At 44.3% G+C, this 22953-nt stretch overlaps 2 protein-coding genes across 3 annotated transcripts in view; one reads left to right on the top strand and one right to left on the bottom strand.

Moving 5' to 3' along the window:
- The window catches only part of BAG4 (BAG cochaperone 4), a 33157-nt gene extending 28110 nt beyond the window's left edge, over positions 1–5047 (bottom strand). Inside the window, exon 1 of one of the 2 annotated variants that reach the window (XM_007962193.3) lies at positions 4655–5047. In XM_007962193.3, coding sequence (XP_007960384.3) covers positions 4655–4924 — 270 coding nt within the window. In that variant the 5' untranslated portion in view covers positions 4925–5047. The remainder of the gene's footprint in view (positions 1–4654) is intronic. The other variant, XM_007962192.3, reaches the window with a different exon arrangement.
- Positions 5048–5120: 73 nt separating this feature from the next.
- Positions 5121–18811, top strand: LSM1 (LSM1 homolog, mRNA degradation associated). The gene is made up of 4 exons (XM_007962194.3): positions 5121–5520; positions 9562–9630; positions 12304–12419; positions 18306–18811. Exons 1-4 carry the CDS (start codon positions 5475–5477, stop codon positions 18474–18476), a joined length of 402 nt encoding a protein of 133 aa, XP_007960385.1. The 5' UTR covers positions 5121–5474; the 3' UTR covers positions 18477–18811.
- Positions 18812–22953: the final 4142 nt, after the last annotated feature.

Genomic DNA, 22953 nt, shown 5'->3' with positions numbered 1-22953 from the left:
CTCATTTTTGTTTTTTGTTTTCTGGGACAAGGTCTTGCTCTGCTGCCCAGGCTGGAGTGCAGTGGTGTGATCTCGGCTCACTACAACCTCCCCTCTCTCCCAGGTTCAAGTGGTTCTTCTGCCTCAGCCTCCCAAGTAGCTGGGATTACAGATGTGAGCCACCACACCCCGCTAATTTTTGTATTTTTTAGTAGAGATGGGGTTTCACCACGTTGGCCAGGCTGGTCTCAAACTCCTGACCTCAGGTGACCTGCCCACCTCAGCCTCCCAAAGTGCTGGGATTACAGGCGTCAGTCGCCGCGCCCAGCCTAAAGTTTTACTCTGAAAAATCATAGGGAGTGGCCGGGTACCAAAAATACAAAAGTAGGCAGGCATAGTGGTAGGCGCCTGTAATCCCAGCTACTTGGGAGCCTGAGGCAGGAGAATCGCTTGAACCCGGAAGGTTGGAGGTTGCAGTGAGCCAAGATGGTGCCATCACACTCCAGCCTGGGCAAAAAGAGCAAAACTCTGTCTCAAAATAAATTAAAAAAAAAAAAAAAAAAAATAGGCCGGGCGCGGTGGCTCACACCTGTAATCCCAGCACTTTGGGAGGCCGAGGCGGGCGGATGACGAGGTCGGAGATCAAGACCGTCCTGGCTAACACAGTGAAACCCCATCTCTACTAAAAATACAAAAAAATTGGCCGGGCGTGGTGGCAGGCGCCTGTCGTCCCAGCTACTCGGGAGGCTGAGGCAGGAGAATAGTGTGAACCCAGGAGGCAGAGCTTGCAGTGAGCCTAGTTCGGGCCACTGCACTCCAGCCTCGGCGACAGAGTGAGACTCTGTCTCAAAAAAAAAAAAAAAATAGGGAGTGATAGATTTCTAATTTTTTCCCTGCCATACTTAAATGTGTTAACATAGTCAAGTCTGTGTTGTAGTTCAGTACATCATCTCAATACAACCAGTTCTATACAGCAATGCTTCTCAAATATTAATGTGCATATGAATCACCTGGGGATCTTAATAAATTGCAGCAGTAAGTCTGGAAGAGGAGAGATTTTGCACTTCTGTCAGTCTCACAAGTGACACTGAAGCTTCTAGTCCATGGACCACACTTTTTGAATAGCAAGGTTATAAAAGGTTTCTATACTATTTGGTTTTCTAATTTGACAGATTTATAGTATTAAAATGCAAAACATAAAAAGTCAAAAGAACAAATCTGGAAAAAACATTGCAACATCTGTGACAACATGCATACCTTTTTTTTCTTTTTTTTTTTTTTGAGATCGAGTCTTGCTTTGCCGCTCAGGCTGGGGTGCAGTGGCATGATCTTGGCTTACTGCAACTTCCGCCTCCCGGTTTCAAATAATCCTCCTGCTTCAGCCCCCCTAGTAGCTGGGTTTACAGGTATGTGCCACCATGCCTGACTAATTTTTGTGTTTTTAGTAGAGACGGGGTTTTGCCATGTTGGCCAGGCTGGTCTTGAACTCCTGACCTCAGGTGATCCACCCTGCCTCAGTCTCCCAAAGTGCTGGGATTACAGGAGTGAGTCACCACGCCCGGCCAACATGCGTATGTTTGGTATGAGTTTTCTATTGCTGCAGAAAAATTACCATCCTATACTTTTAAAGTTGCAGAATCATCAATCTAAAAGATAGTACAAACTCTTAAATGGTTTACAAATGCCCATTACACATTTCCACCTTTATCTCCAAGTACTTCAGCACCACCACCCACCCTATGGGCACAAGTGTACTCAAACCACACTTGACAACTCCTTACACAATGCTAAAATCTTAACTTCTGTAGTCTATCCAACCCTCCCTAACTCTATCCCAGAAAACAGACTTTGGTTTTGATAATACAGCAGGCCCAGCAGAAGTCAGTCATCAGTTTAGAGGTCCTCTCCTCTTTCCCCACTTCGACTGATTTTTGGTCTAATTTGGCCAAGCATTTCATCACTCTATAATCCCATGACCTACGTATACCAGATTTAGGCAGAGAAAATATGGATCTTTCTTTTTTTTTTTTTTTTGAGATGGAATTTCACTTTTGTCTCCCAGGCTAGAGTGGAATGGTGTGATCTTGGCTCACTGCGACCTCCACCTCCCGGGTTCAAGCGATTTTCCTGCCTCAGCATCCCGAATAGCTGGAATTACAGGCGCCCGCCACCATGCCCGGCTAATTTTTGTATTTTTAGTAGAGACGGGGTTTTGCCATGTGGGCCAGGCTGGGCTCGAACTCCTGACCTCAGGTGATCTGCCCTCCATGGCCTCCCAAAGTGCTGGGATTACAGGCATGTCACCGCGCCCAGCCAGATCTTTCTTTAATTTATAATTAATCTTGTCCGGGCACTGTGGCTCACATGTGTAATCCCAGCACTTTTGAAGGCCAAGGAGGGAGGATACCCTGAGATCAGGAGTTCAAGACCAACCTGGCCCACACGGCAAAACCCCGTCTCTACTTAAAATACAAAATTTAGCTGGGCGTGGTGGCGGGCGCCTGTAATCCCAGCTACTAGGAAGGCTGAAGCAGGAGACTTTGACCCTGGGAGGCGGAGGTTGCAGTGAGCTGAGATTGTGCCACTGCACTCCAGCCTGGGCAACAGAGCAACACTCCGCCTCAAAAATAAAAAATAATTTCTCACTGCTACATGTTTTTCTCATACAATTGTTTAAACTGTGATATAATCAACATGCTATAAACTCTACCCTTTTAAAATGTACAATTCAGTAGTTTTTAGTATATTCAGAGTTGTGCAACCATCACCATTGATTTTAGAAGATTTCTTATTTTTTGTTTTCTATTTTTTATTTTTTTTTAGAGACAAGGTCTCACTATGTTGCCCAGGCTGGTCTCAAACTCCTGAACTCAAGCAATCCTCTGGCCTCGGCCACCCAAAGTGCTGGGATTGATTACAGGTGAGAGCCATCTCACCAGGCCCTGATTTTAGAACATTTCATCATCCCAAAAAGCATATTCTCACCTACACCGCCAGTCCCCCAACCTCTGGCAACCATTAAGCTTTCTGTCTCTAGATTTACCTACTCTGGCCATTTTATATAAATGGAATCACACAATATGCAGTCTTTCTGACTGACTTTGCTCACGTAGTGTGATGTTTTCGAGGTTCATTCATATTGTAACACGTATCAGTAGTTCATTCCTTTCTATGGCCAAATATTCCATTGTATGAATATATTAACACCATATTTTGTTTATTGATGCATCAGTCGTTATGGCCTTACAACATTCCTGTATTCGAATAAAGAACCAGGGTTCTGAGAGTTTCACTCTTTTATTATAACCCAAATAAAATGACATTTGGGGCCGAGGGCAGTGGCTCACGCCTGTAATCCCAACACTTCGGGAGGCCGAGGAACAGGGGAAAGGGGGATCACTTGAAGTCAGGAGTTCAAGACCATCCTGGCCAACATGGCAAAACTCCTCTCTGCTAAAAATACAAAGATTAGCCGGGCGTGGTGGCGGGCGCAGTGGCGGGCGCCTGTAATCCTAGCTACTCAGGAGGCTAAGGCAGGAGAATCGCTTAAACACGGGAGGCGGAGGTTGCAGTGAGCCGAGATGGTGCCACTGCACTCCAGCCTGGGCAACACAGCAAGACTCCATCTAACAAAAAATAAATAAATAAATAACATTTCCACTTTTTGGCGATTATGAATAATGATGCTATGAACAAGGGTGGACAAGCTTTATGTGAACATATGTTTTCAGTTTTCTTGGGTATATAGCCAAGAGTGGGCTTCCTGGGTGTTATACTAATTCTAATGCTTAATGTTTTGAGGAACTACCAAACTATTTTCCACCATTTTACATCCCCACCAGCAATGTACGAGAATTTCACTATTACATTTTCAACAAATGAGGGTAATTCTTGAACGAATAGAGAGGTGTGCCGCCACCGTAGAACGACAACCCACTACCCAGAAGACTGCATTAAGAAAGCAGAAGTGTATGTCCGGCGGGAAAACAGAATAAAATGTTACAGGTCCAAGCGTATTAGGCAAGTGAGTTAACCTCGTAGAGCCCCGGTTCCTTATTCGAAAAAATAAAAAAAGCGGGCGGGGGGCGGGGGCTGCTGTAATGCCATTTTACCTTGCAGTCGCCGTGAAAATTAAATCAGTCAATCCGCGTAAAGGTCCTTTACAACGCTGATTATTCACGATTCGATCTCAGGCAAGGCATTAGGGGCAAACGCTAAATGCCCAGAACCTCCCCCTCCCAAAGGTTCCTTCCCCTCGGGAGGGTCACTGAGCGACATCGGGGGCTGCAGTCACTTCCCTTCCCGGAGAGAGCCGGACTGCCAGTCACGCAGGATAAACTGCTAGAGCTGGAGCAGCAGATCCGTGCCACCCCTACCCAGCATTGCTCCCAGGACAGAGACCTGCAGCCTGCTGCTAAGCTTAGTAAGCCCGCGCAGGATCTTTCTTTCTTTTTTAAATGGTAATAAACATATTTTTTGCGGTCGAAGCAGAAAAGGAGGGGCAAAGGGAACACAAGCATATCCCCCAACCTCTGATCCCAGTCTCGGTCTCTCTAACACCCCCCCTCCCCGACCCTCCTCCACATAAGGAAAACAAATATGAAACCCGATCCTTTACGAATCCCAGCCCCAAGGGCCCTCACCTCCCCGCAAGGACAGAGGGTGCAAAGCTTACCTGGTGGCTTCCTCCGGCTCGACCAGGCTCTGGCCAGGCGCCTCCAGAGGAATAGTAGCCATCGCCTCCTCCGCCTTCTCCCAGCCAGGTGGTCTCCGCTGGGCCGCCCCCGCGCACCCGCCAGGAAATGGGAGGCTGGGGAGGTTCGGGGCGAAGAGGATATAAGGGTGGAGGTGGGTGCACCGGCACATCTCCACCCCCAGGCCCGTAGTAGCGGCCGTAGTGCGGACCGTCACTGGGGCCGTAGCCCGAGCGCCTCAGGGCCGACATGGGCTCTCCTGCCCTGAAGCGCTTCCCGCCCCCCGGCCCCACGGCCGACCCTTTGCGCAGGCGCCCGCGGGCGATTGCGAATGGAGAGCAGCGAAGGGGGTCGGACGACGCCAGCCAATCCCAGGCCCGGTCCCGCCCCTTCTGCTGCCGAGCCCCGAGAGCTGAAGGACGGAGGTCCGTGACTCTGGGGTCTCGGGAACCCGGGGACGGGGGAAGACACCGTGTTCCTTAAGAGGGAGTATACGTTTCTTCGCCATCTATCCAATGGAGATGCCTCTTCCCTACTTAACAGGAACAGGGAAAGGGTGTCCCCCAACCGTACGGCTGCCCCTCCTCTTCCTGGGGGCCCGCACGTGTTACAGGAAGTGGGTGGGGGTAATATGGAGGAGCTTCCGGCAGGCCCCGGCGGCTGAAAGCCGGGGCAGAAGTGCTGGTCTCGGTCGGGATTCCGGGCTTGGTCCCGCCGAGGCGGCGACTGCGGTAGGAGGGAGGAGGTTTTGGACGCGCTGGCCCCCCGCCGCTGTGCATTACAGCGTTATTTCAGTTCAAAATGAACTATATGCCCGGCACCGCCAGCCTCATCGAGGACATTGACAGTGAGTAGTTCATCTCCTCCCGGTGGAGCCTGGGGTGAGACCCTCCCGGGCGGGCGCCTCTTCCGAAGAAGCTTGTAGAATGAGTCCCGGGCGGGGCCGGTGTGTTCTGAGCTCAATCCGGGCGTTCCGCGTCGATGTCCTCCACAGCTGCGGTACACACCGCTTGCCCACCCAGTAGCCTGCTACTTGTTCTCCCCCTCGCAGCCTCCGCCAGCCCTCTGGCTGGTGAGCCCCAAGCGATGGAACTCATTCGTACTTTCGTGGGTCGCGGCAGCAGAGGCCCGAACACGAAAGAAGCCCGGGGAGGGGGGCTTCTACCCCGTCCACTCCTGCCTGCAGTATTTCGAAGTATCAGCGTGTTACCGGTGGATGGATCGGAATACCTAGAGAAAGGATTCATTAAAAAGCAAAAATATTAAGACAGCAGCAGTTGGACTTAATTGGCAGTAAACGTAGGCGCTCTACGGTGTGGCCATTTGCTAGCTTATTTTACTGTGAGGGTCATTAGCACCTTCAGGTTATTGTGGTAGAGACCACTGTTAGACATGGTATTGACTTTTCTGGAAAATCACTTGCAACCTTTTTTTTTTTTTTTTTTTAAGACAATTCATTTTTGCTTTTACTAAGAAGACCTCCTTTATTCCTAGTTTTTGTCCGGAAGAGGAGCTCAGTCCTATACAAAAGCGGAAAGAACCGCCTGCAGTTGTCCGGTCTTTCATTTTTTCTAAATTCTATCTGTGCATTATTCCTCAAGCAACATTTTTTATTGTTTTAATCACGTGATCTTTCTCATTAACTTACTGTTTCAAGATGATTTACACATGGTTTTAAACAAGTTGCAATTGTCTCAGTTACTCTGTGAATATACGATTTAGAATATATGGTTAAAATTTCGTTTTATGGGCCTGGCGGGGTGGCTCACGCCTGTAATCCCAGCACTTTGGAAGGCCGAGGCGGGCAGATCGCCAAAAACAAAAAAAATCTGTCAACCATAAAATGAAATTTTTTTTTTTTTTTTTTTTTTTTTGAGACAGAGTCTCTCGCTCTGTCGCCGAGGCTGGAGTGCAGTGGCGCGATCTCGGCTCACTGGAACCTCCACCTCCCGGGTTCAAACGATTCTTGTGCCTCAGCCTCCCCAGTAACGGATTACAGGCGCCTGCCACCACGCCCAGCTAATTTTTGCATTTTTTAATACAGACGAGGTTCGCCATGCTAGCCAGGCAGGTCTCCCAACTCCTGACCTCAGGTGAGCCACCCACCTCGGCCTCCCAGAATGCTGGGTTTACAGGCGTGAGCCACCGCCCCCGGCCGACAGATAGTTTTTTTAACCCAGATTACTTATTTTGCTATGTAAGGGAAATGTAGTGTAATTGGACTAAATACTTATTAACATCTATATGAACCTGTTATGTGTAACAGAATGTTTTATTTTAATTGCTTGAGGATGCCCTTTTGCCCTCATCTCTCATATATCCTCTAACACATCCTGCCATTTTACTAAAAATCAGTTTTGCTGTTTGGCCCTCTAACCCCTACCACTTTGTAGATTCCAGACCCCCTACTTATGAAAACTTGGAAACCGTTTGATATGCACCCTTTGCTCCCCCACCCTAACACAGTTTCCTGCCTGTCTTTCTGTATTTCCACCCATCCTCTAATTTCAGTAGGAAGGAGTCCTCCCTTTTTGTTGTCTGTTATTACTGTCTCCTCTCACTGCTTCTGGAACCTTTTTTCGTTGTTACCCTTTTTCTTTCATATCCTCTGTCTCCCCAACCCCTGCGTTCTTCCCCTCATATGTGTTATTGTCTATCCATCTCAAATATTTTCTCCGTTCTCTTCATCATATTCCCATCCCTTTTTTCATATCTTTATCCCCAAACCTCGAGTCATTTTCATTTTGTCAGTTTCCTTATCACCTTCAATAGACCACTTACATTACTCCTGCAATCTAATTTTTATCCTGAACACACTAGTCAAGCTGCATTCTTCAAAGTTATTCGTCTAAGGCATTCTTCTGTGTTCTCTCCCCTCTGCAGCACTGTGATACTGTCCCCACCAGATTCTTTAATTCTCTTCTCTTGATTTCTCTAACAACTGGTACTTGGTGATTTTCTTACTTCTCTGGCTCTTACTGTTCTCCAATATAGATGGTCACTTGGATGCCATGTGGCCTACTTCTTTAAATCTTTAGTAGATCTCCTGTACTTTAGTAATTTTATATCACCTCTTTGCAGATTTATCTAAAATTGCTTTCTCTAATCTTGACATCTTTGGTTTTCCAGTCTTACTGTTTCCAACTATCTGCCTGTGTTTCTGTTTAAGTGTCCTGATAGCACTTTAGAATCACAAAGAGCTAATAACCTTCACCCTGAGCTTGCTGCTTTTATTCTCAACTCTTGGTAAATAGTTTTGTGATGTCTCATAAAACTCCTACATCTTTACCTCACATCTTTAGCACCCCACCCTCTCACACATACCCACTTACACAAACTCAGTTAACAGACTCCATCACTTTATGTTTTCTTGTTCCCTGTGAAGTCAAATCCATATGCAGCCTGTCCCCAGTACTTTTCTGACTTTATCTACTGTTCTTTCTCTTCACAGCCTCAGCTTTTAGCTAAACATGGATGTATGGCCCTTTTATTCTTCCTCTTTAATTTACAGATTTCCTTCTCCCCCCAGCTTCCTGTCTATCACTCTTCCCGTGCCCTAAAATTATCTACCTTTCAAGGTCCAACTCTGATACCTCCTTCAGAAATATAGCTTCTATCTCTGTAGTCTCATATAATTAAGATTTGCTTTCTGTGGTACTTATTTATAGTCCGAGGAAGAGTATAAATTCCTTCAGGGCAGAGTCGCTGTGTTTTTCCTCTGTTCTGCATCTAGAAGGTACTTTAAGCATGGAATGAAAGAAATTTTGCTGGGTGTGTTAGTAACTGGCTTATTCTCATTCTTCAGTGTCAGCTCAAAGTCAGCTCTTCGGAGAGGCTTTCCTTTGCCACCCTTCCTTCTGTGACCACTTCTCTCCCTTCATCATACTGCCTTGCTAGTTTATTATTCCATTGTCCTAATCACAATAGGTTATTTTCTTGTTTATTTGTCCTCCTCCACCATGAATATAAATTCATAACGTTGGTGACTTTCTAAGTCTCATTCTCTACTGTATGTTTAGACCCCAGCACAGCACATGCCCTCTCAGTAAACATTGAATTTCTGCTCTAGCCTATTATTAGAGTCTTCATTTTAAATACCTGAAGCATTGTGTTTTTATTTAAAGCCTTCCCTGTTACAACAAAGCCTTCCCTGGTTACAAACAAAATGTGAGATAGAAGCTCATCTTTTGAGGACAAAATAATTCTATAAATAAGATCATAAGAATCGTCTAGACTGTATTTGTCAATTTACAGATATAAAAACTGACATGACATTGAAATGGTTTAAGTGTCAAACATAAGGGTCTTTGGCTAGGCGCCGTGGCTCACACCTGTAATCCCAGCACTTTGAGAAGCCGAGGTGGCCGGATCATCTGAAGTCAGGAGTTCGAGACCAATCTGGCCAACATGGTGATACCCCATCTCTACTAAAAATACAACAATTAGCCAGGCATGATGGCGAACTCCTGTAGTCCCAGCTACGAAGGAGGTTGAGGCAGGAGGATCGCTTGACCCTGGGAGGCAGAGGTTGTAGTAAGCCGAGATTGTGCCACTGTACTCCAGCCTGTGTGACAGAGTGAGACTCTGTCTCAAAAAAAAAAAAAACAAAAAAAGACATAAAGGGTCTAGAGCCAGCTAAGTCAGGCTTCTGATGCTGTGCCCTGTCCTTTTCCCACTCTGCCACACTGCTCTGATTCTTTTCACCACTGATGTTATCTAAATCTGGGTTGCTGTGCTGCTTTCTTCAGTTTTCCAGTGAACTTGAACTTCACCTTAAATGCATTGGCAGAGGAAGTGGTACAGCTTAAACTGTTATTTATTTTTATTATCCTAAATACTCACTGAACTTGTCAGTTTTAATTTAAAAGACTTTTTCCCCTCTCCCCAGAAAAGCACTTGGTTCTGCTTCGAGATGGAAGGACCCTTATAGGCTTTTTAAGAAGCATTGATCAATTTGGTATGTATTAATTTATGGACATCTCTCATACTCTGTATAATAACAGCTTCCCACTGCATTTTTTGTTATTTAATATTGAAATTTATCTGCAACTTTTTCACATGTGTGACTTAGTAGGACTGATTTTAGTGAGTGTATCATTGTTTTCTATACATTCAGATTAGGTTGTTCAAACCTTATATATATTTCCAAGTTCATGTTTCTAAAACTGGCTTTCACTAGAATCCCCAGTAGGGGGAGCCAAATGATAAAAATAAACTCAGTCCACCGAAGAGGCTGCTCATCTTGTTTTGTTTTGTTTTGTTTTTTTGAGCTCTCACTCTGTCGCCTAGGCTGGAATGCAGTGGCACAATCTTGGCTCACTGCAACCTCCGCCTCCCGGATTCAAGTGATTCTTGTGTCTCAGCCTCCCAAGTAGCTGGAATTATAGGCTCCAGCCACCACACCCAGCTAATTTTTCTATTTTTAGTAGAGATGGAGTTTCGCCCTGTTGGCCAGGCTGGTTTCGAACTCCTGACCTCAGGTGATCCACCCACCCAGCTGAGCTGGACAGTTGTTCTGCTCCTCATGGCTCTAGGACAGTCTCTTGGTGTCTAGAAGGTGAGTCAGCTAGTTTGAAGGAGCTTCACTCACATGTCTGGTGCACTGGTGGGGACAGCTGGAACACTGGTCTTAGCTCCCATAGTGCTGGGATGACAGGCGTGAGCCACTGTGCCTGGCCCAAGGCTGCTTATTTCTACATTGGCAGGGTACAGTGAATTCAGAGCAGTTCCAGAAGTGAAGGTAATCCCTCCCTAGCCAATGAAAATTGGGTAGAAGGCATTTCCTGTATTTTAAGGACCCCAACATTAAGCTTAATACTTTACGTATAGGGATACATTGGAATAAGAGGCCTCTGTCTTCATTTTGCATCCTGCATTTTTCTTAAGTTAAAAGATTATGTGGGCCGGGCGCGGTGGCTCAAGCCTGTAATCCCAGCACTTTGGGAGGCCGAGACGGGTGGATCATGAGGTCAGGAGATCGAGACCATCCTGACTAACACGGTGAAACCCCGTATCTACTAAAAATACAAAAAACTAGCCGGGCGAGGCGGCGGGCACCCGTAGTCCCAACTACTCAGGAGGCTGAGGCAGGAGAATGGCATGAACCTGGGAGGCAGAGCTTGCAGTGAGCTGAGATCCGGCCACTGCACTCCAGCCTGGGCGACAGAGCCAGACTCCGTCTCAAAAAAAAAAAAAAAAAAAAAAAAGAGATTATGTTTCCTTCTGTTTCAAGGAACTTCATGTTCATGCTAACATTTATTGGATATCTGCAAAATCACTGGATTTGAGCATGAGGAAAAAACGTAATTAAAACATTGTAAGAATTATGGAAGATATGAACATAGATATCTCCTTTACTTCAAATAGGACAAGTAGTACTAATTAAAAGAGGAAAAATGACCGGGCACGGTGGCTCAAGCCTGTAATCCCAGCACTCTGGGAGGCCGAGATGGGCGGATCACGAGGTCAGGAGATCGAGACCATCCTGGCTAACACGGTGAAACCCTGTCTCTACTAAAAAATACAAAAAAACTAGCCGGGCGAGGTGGCAGGCACCTATAGTCCCAGCTACTCAGGAGGCTGAGGCAGGAGAGTGGCGTAAACCCGGGAGGCGGAGCTTGCAGTGAGCTGAGATCCGGCCACTGCACTCCAGCCTGGGCGACAGAGCAAGACTCCGTCTCAAAAAAAAAATAAAAGAGGAAAAAAAATTGTTATTAACAAATTGGAGTCCTGATTCTTAAGTCAGATTCATCAGAGTACTTTGAGTGAAAGGTAGTGAATATTAAGTTGACTTTTAGGTTGCAAATATAGTTATCTGTCAAGGTGAAAAAATAGGTTTTTGCTGTATCATAACCCATGGATACCTGCATTGGGTTAAATGAATCCTAATTACTAAAACAAAGTTGAATCTTCAGCAGATCATCACATACACGTACCCACACAAAAAGAAAAGCTGTTTCTTTCCAGAAAACAAAGTTTTGATCTCTGTGGTTGTTTAGACCCAAGTTTTCCAAGGTCCTTATTCGTTTATATTTTCCTATGGCTTTTTTGGTATTAGCAGTTAACTTACAGAGGAATTTATTTCTCTTATTTCTACCATCATTCATGTATTAGCCCAACATAATCCCAGACATCTCCTAACTGATATGTCTCAATGAAATAGGAGAAGATTATTTGAAATTTTAGCCTTCCTCAGAATTAGAAATCTTGAGGGTCGGGCACTGTGGCTCACACCTGTAATCTCAGCACTTGGGGAGGCTAAACGGGCAGATCACAAGGTCAGGAGTTCGAGACCAGCCTGGCCAATATGGTGATCCCTGTCTCTACTAAAAATACAAGAATTAACCGGGAGTGGTGGCAGGCACCTGTAGTCCCAGCTACTCCAGAGGCTGAGGCAGGAGAATTGCTTAAACTGGGAGGCGGAGGTTGCAGTGAGCTGAGATTGTGCCACTGCAGTCCAGCCTGGGCAACAGAGCAAGACTCAGTCTCAAAAAACAAATAAAAAGAATTATAATGCTTGGAAATCATGTTTAGCTAAATCTTTTCTGTTCAAAATAAATGATTATTGAGTTATGGACCTTTACCCAATAGTTAAACTAAATATCTTTGTTTTTTCCCTATACACTTATAGCAAACTTAGTACTACATCAGACTGTGGAGCGTATTCATGTGGGCAAAAAATACGGTGATATTCCTCGAGGGATTTTTGTGGTCAGAGGAGAAAATGTGGTCCTACTAGGAGAAATAGTAAGTGAAAACTATTAAGCTGCTGTAGATCTTCATATTCATGCTAGTTAGACTTTTTTTTTTTCGTCTTTTCAAGAGAGAATAAAAATATTTTCCACATTTTATCTGGCTTCTTACAGGCAACTACCAAATTAGGGAAGCTACAGAGAATACTTAACTTTGTTTCAGTGCCTTTTGGTATTTTAAAGGTTTTTGATCCCACTGGCAGCAAAGTATCTTTTTACCGGATACCCTTAAAAAATACGATTCTGTAACAAATGTGTTCATTAATATATTTGTTTAATAGCAGAAAATTGACAAAGCTTGATTTATATATGCTGGGGAAGGTGTGACTTACATACGTTGGAATATTTTACAGTCATTTAAACAGTTGGATACAAGTAGTTTTTCATGGCATAAAGCTAATGCACAGTATTTGTGGGACGCACACATTGCATATATAGTATAATGTGATGTCTATATTAGTAAAGGGGGAAAGGGAAAGAGTGGCTATAGGAAAAGCTTTTCTGTTACCTATCACGAGAATGGAATTCAGTCTGTCTTGAATCCTTAGCTCACAGCCAGGGAGAGGGCATTTTGGTATCTGTGCCAGAAAGACCAGCTGGCAGGTGAAAGGTTAAGTCAGTTTTTCTGAGGTGTTGTTGCTGTAGGTCTTTGTGTGTGCAGATACACACACACACACCCCTACTAGAAGTACTCAGATGTTTTTTTAGGTGCCTTATTTAAAACGTTTGATTTCATCTTGCTACTTCTGATTATTGGGTTTACAAGGAAAATAAAAATATCTTCAAGAGTAGTTGAAATTAAGGGTTGAGCCAGCACTGTCTTCTTTTTTCTTACCAAAAACTTTGGTGTTTGCTTAATTTTTAAAGTTTTTCATACTGTTTTCTAAATACCTAGCCATGTCTTCAATCAATTTACAGAAGTCTTTAGAGTGGTTTGGTTTGTGGCCACTTTTAACAGCCATTTGAGAAAGCAAGGAGATAGTTTTGCCAGGGTTGGGTTGGTTCAGAGACCTCATATTGGAAATAGTCAGCTAGAAATGACTAATCCATGCTATTAATCAGTACTGCCCCAGTGCTGCTGTGAAATATATGAAATACCTTTTTCTTATTTATAAAATATTTTTGTAGTTTGTACTTTTAGTTCCATTTATCATTTCTTGCATGTTTAAGGAGCAGAAATTATTTTTTGTTTTTTGGGTTTTTTTTTTTTTTTGAGACAGAGTTTTGCTCCTGTTGCCCAGGCTGAAGTGCAATGGTGCGATCCTGGCTCACTGCAACCTCCGCCTCCCAGGTTCAAGCGATTCTCCTGCCTCAGCCTCCCAAGTAGCTGGGATTACAGATGCCCGCCACCACGCTCATCTAATTTTTGTATTTTTAGTAGAGACGGGGTTTCACTGTGTTGGCCAGGCTGGTCTTGAACTCCTCACCTCAGGCGATCTACCTGCCGCAGCCTCCCCGTGTGCTGGGATTACAGGCATGAGCCACCATGCCCAGCCAGGCGGTAGAAATTATTTTCTTCTTATGTCACGTAAAGGCTGAAACAAGGCCAGGCACAGTTGCTCACGCCTGTAATCCCAACACTTGGGAGGCTAAGACAGGAGGATCACTAGGTCAGGAGATTGAGACCATCCTGGCTAACACAGTGAAACCCAATCTCTACTAAAAATACAAAAAAATTAGCCAGGTGTGGTGGCGGGTGCCTGTAGTCCCAGCTACTCGGGAGGTTGAGACAGGAGAATGGCGTGAATCCAGGAGGCGGAGGTTGCAGTGAGCTGAGATCGCACCACTGTACTCCAGCCTGGGCAACAGAGCAAGATTCCATCTCAAAAAAAAAAAAAGGTCTGAAACAAAGCACCTAGTACTCATGGGGAGATACTAAATGACTGTAAGGTAGTCTTCCAGTACTTTTTTTCTTCCAGAGATAGGGTCTCAGTGTGTTGCCCAGGCTAGATTCAAACTCCTAGGCTTAGGCAATCCTCCTGTCTCAGCCTCCCAAGTAGCTGGGACTATAGGTACATGCCACTATGCTTGGTACGCCAGTCTATAGGGGAGCTGACCCATCTCTGTGTGGTGGGGTTATAGGTGATTTTTTAAAATACTTTTCTGAACGTAATTTTGAAGAGGCAACATATCAGAGGAAAAGACTTACGTTAAAATACTGGGGTGGGTGCGGTGGCTCACATCTGCAATCCCAGTGCTTTGGGAGGCCGAGACAGGCAGATCGCTTAAGCCCCAAGAGACCAGCCTGGGCAACATGGCCAAACCCTGTCTTTCCAAAAAAATATAAAAATTAGCCAGGGGTGACGGTGCAGATGACTGGTCCCAGCTACTCGGGAGGCTGAGGTGGGAGATTCACCTGAGCTCAGGGAGGTCGAGGCTGCAGTGAGCCGTGATTGTACCACTGCACTCCAACCTGGGTGACAGAGCAAGACCCTGTCTCAAAAAAAAAAATTCACCGATACTATGCTTCTGTTTTATGGTAGTAAACATGGCAGACATGCTTTTTCTACTGGTTACACTGGCGCAAAGGTACATCTAAGTAGATGTGTGTGCAGAGAAAGTAGATGTTTGTGCAGAAAAAGAAGTGAATGTGTTTGTTCTTGAAGTTTCTTTGTTTCCTTGGATCCCTTTTGTGAGGAAAAGTTCCCTTTTTAAAAAAAATATGTTATAGTTTGGATGCTGCAGAAGTTTTACAGGGGTACCACTAGAGAAACATGGTTCCAGGAATGCCTGCATGGTTATATGAATCAGCAGTCAGGAGAAATTGTGTACCAACCCCAGAGAAATTCATACGTAGGAATCACTTAGTTTCTATAAACACTATATTGGTTAAGAAATGCCTGAATTCTGCCTCAAGGACGATGATGATGACACAGCATTAAGTAATAAGACTGTTGGGAAGAAGCAGCAACAGCAACATGAATTGCTCAGCGAGTAACATACTGAAAAGCCCAAGAGGCAGCGCATTAGGCTGAGAACACTGTCCTCTCTTTAGCTGCTACTCATGGGGTGGGAGGGCAGGTGGTAATACATACTTTGCTGGGTGCTGTTAGCATTGGACCCAGAGCAGGGCTTGCTTATGTAATTTGTGTGGCTTTCATTGTAACTTCTGTGGTGAGAGTCCTCTCTCTGTCTGATAATGCCACTGCCTGTGGGTTCTGAGACCTTGGCAGCATGTGGTGATAGTATGCAGGCCAGAGCATCGGGAGTTGTGTGTCAATACCGTCCCAGACTTTATCATTGAAAATCATAGAGGAGGATAAGAAACAGGAATACTTTGTCTGTATAGGCTTTCCATCTTACAAAAACACCAAATAATACCTGTATATTCATTTTAAGGACAATAAACTGAAACTGTGGATAGTGAGATACTTTTTTAGCAAAGTTATTCTGCATTATGACATTGGTTAGCAAATGTTTATAAGGGCCAGGCACAGTGGCTCACACTTTGGGAGGCCAAGGCAAGAGGATGCTTGAGGCCAGGAGTTTGAGACCAGCCTGGGCAACATAGCAAGACTGCATCTCTACAAAAAGGGAAAAAAATTAGCCAGATGTGGTGGCACATGCCTGTAGTCCCAGCTACTCGGGAGGCTGAGGCAGGAGAACGGCGTAAACCTGGGAGACGGAGCTTACAGTGAGCCAAGATCCAGCCACTGCACTCCAGCCTGGGCGACAGAGCGAGACTCCGTCTCAAAAAAAAAATAAAAATAAAAAATAATTAAAAAAATAATAAATTAATGAAAAATGTTTATAAAGCATTCAAAGATAAAAATATTAAGCATACTATGCCACATTTAAGTGAAAAGAAAACGAATTACAGTCAGTATTTGCATTGTGGGTTTTTGGCAGGAGTTTGTTTTTGAGGCAGGGTCTCACTCTGTTATCTAGGCTGACTGCAGTGGTGTGATCACGGCTCACTGCAGCCTCAAACTCCTGGGCTCAAGTGATCCTCCCCCCTCAGCCTCCTGAGTAGCTGGGACTACAGGTATGCGTCACCACGCCCAGCTAATTTTTGATTTTTTTTTTTTTTCCTTTTGAGACAGAATCTCACTCTGCCACCCAGGCTAAAGTGCAGTGGTGTGATCTTGGCTCACTGCAACCTCTGCCTCCTGGATTCAAGTGATTCTCGTGCCTCAGCTTCCCGAGTAGCTGGAATTACAAGTGTGAGCCACCACGCCTGGCTGGGTTTTTTTTGTTTAAGTCAGTATATATGTAGAAAAATTGTAGGGATATTATCAAAATGTTAATCCTCCATACTGGAATTATGGATAATTTTTAAATTTTCCTTGTTTGTCTATTTTCTATATTATCTACAATAAGCATGTGTTTTTTAAATAAGGAATTTTTTATTAGGCAACAATTTGGTTTTTGGTTTTTTTTTTTGAGATGGAGTTTTGCTCTTGTCACCCAGGGTGGAGTGCAATGACATGCTCTCCACTCACTGCAACCTCTGCCTCCCAGGTTCAAGTGATTCTCCTGCCTCAGCTTCTCAAGTAGCTGGGATTACAGGCACCCACCACCACGCCTGGCTAATTTTTTTTATATTTTTAGTAGAGACAGGGTTTTGCCATGTTGGCTAGGCTGGTCTCGAACTCCTGGCCTCAAGTGATCCACCCGCCTCGGCCTCCCAATGTGCTGGGATTACAAGCATGAGCCACTGCGCCCAACCTAAGCAGCAATTTTTTAAATAGTGGATAAAAATATTGGGACCAAATTGGTTTAGTAACCTAAATGGTCTGCTGAGGTTCTCCCTAGAAGACTTGCCGTAAAGGGAAAAAGAGTCGTTATAGTTTAGAGACTACAGAACTGGTACGGTGGTGCACACTTGTAGCCCCAGCTACTTAGGAGGTGAAGGCAAGAGGATCCCTTTTATTTTTGCCTTTTTACTTTTTTTGAGACAGGACCTTGCTCTGTTGCCCAGGCTGGAGTGCAGTGACATGTTCATGTCTCACTGCAGCCTTGACCTTCAACCTCCCAGGCTCAAGCAGTCCTTCTACCTCAGCCTCCTGAGTAGCTGGAACTGTAGGTGAACACCACCACATCAGCTGGGTTTTTTTCTGGTTTTTTTTTTTTTTTTTTTTTTTTTTCTGGTGGAGTTAGGGTCTCACTGTGTTGCCCAGGCTGGTCTCAAACTTGTAGGCCCAAGTTATCCTCCCACCTCAGCCTCCCAAAGTGCCAAAGTGCTAGGATTACAACTGTGAGCCAACCCACCCATCCTTAAAATAATTTAAAAAGTCTAAGGCTGCATTGCCTTAATAACCTCCCTCTTGGATTCTCTACAGTGGGGGAGATAGCTGTCTATAAGCAGCCCTAATTTTTTTTAAAGGAAATTAATCCTAATACGGGATTTTGGATCACATAAAGCTCTGTTATACCTTATCACTGCCTGTAATCCCAGCACTTTGAGAGGCCGAGGCAGGCAGATCATGAGGTCAGGTTTCCAGACCAGCCTGACCAGCATGGTGAAACCCTGTCTCTACTTAAAATACAAAAATTAGCTGGGCATGGTGGCACGTGCCTGTAAGCACAGCTACTCAGGAGGCTGAGGCAGGAGAATTGCTTGAACCCAGGAGGCAGAGGTTGCAGTGAGCCCAGATGGTGCCACTGCACTTCAGCCTGGGCAACAGGGAGAGACTCCATCTCGGAAAAAAAAAAAAAATTGATCACTATTAACCACATTCATTGTAAATATGTATCCTATAGTAGTGTTGTCAGGCATTTCTTTGAAAAACTTATCTGTCCCTATGAGAAGGATATTTCAGTCCTGTCACAGTTACGAAAAATAATCTGAACCTGATAGAGGAATCCATTTGCCTTTAGATCTATAATGTTTTCTATTCTTGGTCTTCAATTGAAGTTTTCAAACCTGTCTCTTTTGTAGGACTTGGAAAAGGAGAGTGACACACCCCTCCAGCAAGTATCCATTGAAGAAATTCTAGAAGAGCAAAGGGTAGAGCAGCAGACCAAGCTGGAAGCAGAGAAGTTGAAAGTGCAGGCCCTGAAGGACCGAGGTCTTTCCATTCCTCGAGCAGATACTCTTGATGAGTACTAAGTCTTTTGCCCAGAGCCTGTTGCTCTTGAAGAGTAGGGACTGTCACTGATGAAAGTGACATCCTGGCCACCTCACACATTTGATCAGAGACTGTAGAGTTTTGAAAAGTCACTTTTATTTTTAAGTCTTTTACACATGCAACATGAAGAAATCGTGTAGGTGGGTTTTGTTTTTTTTTAAATAACAAAATCGTTTAAAGAAACAGTGGCATAGACTCCTTCACACGTCACTGTGGCGCCAGCAACTACTTCTTAATATTATTCTTCGTATCCCAAATTAGAGTTTACAGGGATAGTCTTCATTTACTTGTAAATAAAATATGAATGTCAAAAGTGTCATGTTATCTCCAAGTTTGAGTTCCTGTAATGAATAGACGAAATTAAGTTTCTGCTCTCAAAGGTATAAGCAGTCCACATACTGGAATTTCCCCCTTCAGTCACAGTTTTAAATAGCTGGCTACTTAGGAAGGAATACTTTTATTCTGATCATCTCAGGGGTCCTCTCCTGTTTACATGTTTGTATCTGTTAAGAAATACAAATATTCGGTGGGGGCGGTGGCTCATGCCTGTAATCCCAGCACTTTGGGAGGCCGGGGTGGGCGGGTCACCTGAGGTCGGGAGTTCAAGACCAGCCTGACCAACATGGAGAAACGCTGTCTCTACTAAAAATACAAAATTAGCTAGGCATGATGGTGCATGCCTATAATTCCAGCTACTCGGGAGGCTGAGGCAGGAGAATCGCTTGAACCTAGGAGGCGGAGGTCGCAGTGAGCCGAGATTGAGCCATTGCACTCCAGCCTGGGCAACAAGAGCAAAACTCCGTCTCAAAAAAAAAAAAAGAAATTCAAATGTTCAGGCGTGAGGAGGGAGCTTTCAGCTGAGTTTCCCAGTTACTGGTTACTGCAGAAGACTCATGTTTGAGAAATGACATCACTGTTGCTCTTGCTCCTGCTTCGCCCCTGGCTAATCCAAACTAAGTTCCCATGAGACCCAACATGTTCTTACAGTGGCTTGTTCTCCAGGTATAGGTTTTCTAGTCCCTTGAATTGAGTCTTGAGTATCTTATGTTCTCATCAAAAAGGAACATAAATGGTATTGTAGTGACTGAAAACCCATAGTGATGGCACTTTGTGTGATTGTTGAAGAGTAGTGATTGCATAAAAAGCTTAACAGATTTGTACTTCAAGAAGGAAGCTTGGGCTGCGTGTGGTGACTCACACCTGTAATCCCAGCACTTTGGGAGGCAGAGGCATGCAGTTCACCTGAGGTCAAGAGTTCAATGCCAGTCTGGCCAACATGGTGAAACCCCGTCTCTACTAAAAATACAGAAATTAGCTGGGCATGGTGGCACACGCCTGTAATCCCAGCTACTCAGGAGGCCAAGGCAGGAGAATTGCTTGAACCCAGGAGGCAGAGGTTTCAGTGAGCTGAGATTGTACCACTGTACTCCATCCTGGGCGACAGAATGAGACTCCATCTCTAAGTAAATAAATAAATAAATAAAGGAATGCTGGTTTAGTAGACAGTGGGCTCAACTAGGAGTTGGGAGACGTGGTGTAAAATTGGCAATTATTAGCAGATTAGGCTTGCGTAAGTCATCCTCTTATTCTCAGTAATTTTAACTATGATTATTCCAGGTAGTTCCTTTTTATATTCTGTTAAGCAAAGATGTTATTTTCATAAATTTTATATCTCATTTGTATGTGTGTGATTTTTTATTTTTTTTTATTTTTATTTTTTGAGACAAAGTCTTGCTCTGTTGCCCAGGCTGAAGTGCAGAGGTGCGATCTTGGCTCGCTGCAACCTGCACCTACCTCCCAGTTTCCCTGAGTAGCTGAGATATAAGCATACACCACGACACCCCTGTCTAATTTTTGTATTTTTAGTAGAGATGGGGTTTCACCCTGTTGGCCTGACAGGTTCCCAAACTCCTGACCTGAAGTGATCCTCTGGCCTCAGCCTCCCAAAGTGCTGGGATTACAGGCATGAGCCACCACACTTGGCCTGTGTGTGTGTGAATTATTTTATAGTATTAACAACATTTTATGAGCTCAGGGGTTTTTAAAACTGCCCAAAATGCCTCTAAACCATTTGACTTCTGAACTGTTCATCATTGGACTGATTTTACAATAGGTAATTTATGAGGAAACTATTGCACTTAATGGCTTATCTAATGTTTTGCCCATAATCTTACTGTTTAAAAGAATATATTATTAACTACCCACATAAAGAGAAGAAAGAAATACCAACTTTTGAAAAACATATCTGACTACAGTAAGATATTTGGAAGTTCAGCAGAATGACAGTATTTGTTTTTCAGAGCCCCACTGCTTCAAAGCATGTAACACCTGCAAGAAATGTGAATTTGTTACAGTTATCTCGTGTTTTGTTTTTTAATTTTTTTTTTATTAATATACTTTAAGTTCTAGGGTACATGTGCACAACGTGCAGGTATGTTACATATGGATACATGTGCCATGTTAGTGTGCTGTACCCATTAACTTGTCATTTACATTAGGTGTATCTCCTAATGCTATCCCTCCCCCCGTCCCCTCCCCACAATAGGCCCTGGTGTGTGATGTTCCCCTTCCTGTGTCCAAGTGATCTCATTGTTCAATTTCCACCTATGAGTGAGAACATGCAGTGTTTGGTTTTCTGTTCTTGCGATAGTTTGCTGAGAATAATGGTTTCCAGCTGCATCCATGTCCCTACAAATGACACAAATTCATCCTTTTTTATGGCTGCATAGTATTCCATGGTGTATATGTGCCACATTTTCTTAATCCAGTCTCACTGATGGACATTTGGGTTGATTCCAAGTCTGCTATTGTGAATAGTGCTGCAATAAACATACATGTGCATGTGTCTTTATAGCAGCATGATTTATAATCCTTTGGGTATATACCCAGTAATGGGATGGCTGGGTCAAATGGTATTTCTAGTTCTAGATCCTTGAGGAATTGCCACACTGTTTTCCACAATGGTTGAACTAGTTTACAGTCCCACCAACAGGGTAAAAGCGTTCCTATTTCTCCACATCCTCTCCAGCACTTGTTGTTTCCTGATTTTTTAATGATTGCTATTCTAACTGGTGTGAGATGGTATCTCATTGTGGTTTTGATTTGCATTTCTCTGATGGCGAGTGATGATGAGCATTTTTTCAGGTGTCTGTTGGCTGTATGAATGTGTTCTTTTGAGAAGTGTCTGTTCATATCCTTTGCCAACTTTTTGATGGGGTTGTTTGCTTTTTTCTTGTAAATTTGAGTTCTTTGTAGGTTCTGGATATTAGCCCTTTGTCAGATGAGTAGATTGCAAAAATTTTCTCCCATTCTGTAGGTTGCCTGTTCACTCTGATGGTAGTTTCTTTTGCTGTGAAGAAGCTCTTTAGTTTAATTAGATCCCATTTGTCAATTTTGGCTTTTGTTGCCGTTGCTTTTGGTGTTTTAGACAGGAAGTCCTTGCCCGTGCCTATGTCCTGAATGGTATTACCTAGGTTTTCTTCTAGGTTTTTATGATTTTAGGTCTAACATTTAAGTCTCTAATCCATCTTGAATTAATTTTCATATAAGGAGTAAGGAAACGATCTAGTTTCAGCTTTCTACTTATGGCTAGCCATCTTGTGTTTTCAACATCCATCAATTCCCACTGTAATGGCAAGGGTTATGATTTACTCTTACATTAAATTCCAAGAATCTCTAAGCCATAGCAAGGTTTCAGTCATTGTGTGTAATGTCTTGCTTTAGACCTTTATCATACAGCCAGCAACCAAGACTTGGACCTAAAGGATGAAACTCTCCGGACTATCTGCAGCATTCTTAGTTCCTCAACTGCCCAGTGTGATGGTTTGCCCTCACCTTACCCAAGCCAGTCTTTGCAGATACTGAAATCCAGTGCTTTCTTCCCCGACCATTGCTGGACTCTTTTATTATTAGGCTCCAGGATCAGTCCCATTCATACTTTTTTTTTTGGAGACGGAGTTTTGCTCTTGTTGCCCAGGCTGGAGTACAATGGCACAATCTCAGCTTACTGCAACCTCCATCTCCCGGGTTCAAGCAATTCTGTCTCAGCCTCGTGAGTAGCTGGGATTATGGGCATGTGCCACCACGTCTGGCTCATTTTTTGTATTTTTAGTAGAGACAGGGTTTCTCCATGTTGGTCACGCTGGTCTTGAACTCCCGACCTCAGGTAATCCGCCTGCCTCGGCCTCCCAAAATGGTGGGATTACAGGCATGAGCCACCACGCCCAGCCTATGTTTTATCTTTATTAGTTTCTTCCAGGCCAGTGGCTCACGCCTGTAATCCCAGCACGTTGTGAGGCTGAGGCGGGTGGATCACCTGAGGTCGGGAGTTCGAGACCAGCCTGGGCAACATGGCGAAATATCTCTACCAAAAATACACAAAATTAGCCAGGCGTCGTGGCATGAGCCTGTGGTCCCACCTACTCAGGAGCAGACTGGGTGACAGTGAGACTCCATCTA

This window comes from Chlorocebus sabaeus, chromosome 8, assembly GCF_047675955.1.
Source record: "Chlorocebus sabaeus isolate Y175 chromosome 8, mChlSab1.0.hap1, whole genome shotgun sequence".
NCBI classification, from domain to species: Eukaryota; Metazoa; Chordata; class Mammalia; order Primates; family Cercopithecidae; genus Chlorocebus; species Chlorocebus sabaeus.
This window is presented reverse-complemented; position numbering and strand designations above follow the sequence as displayed.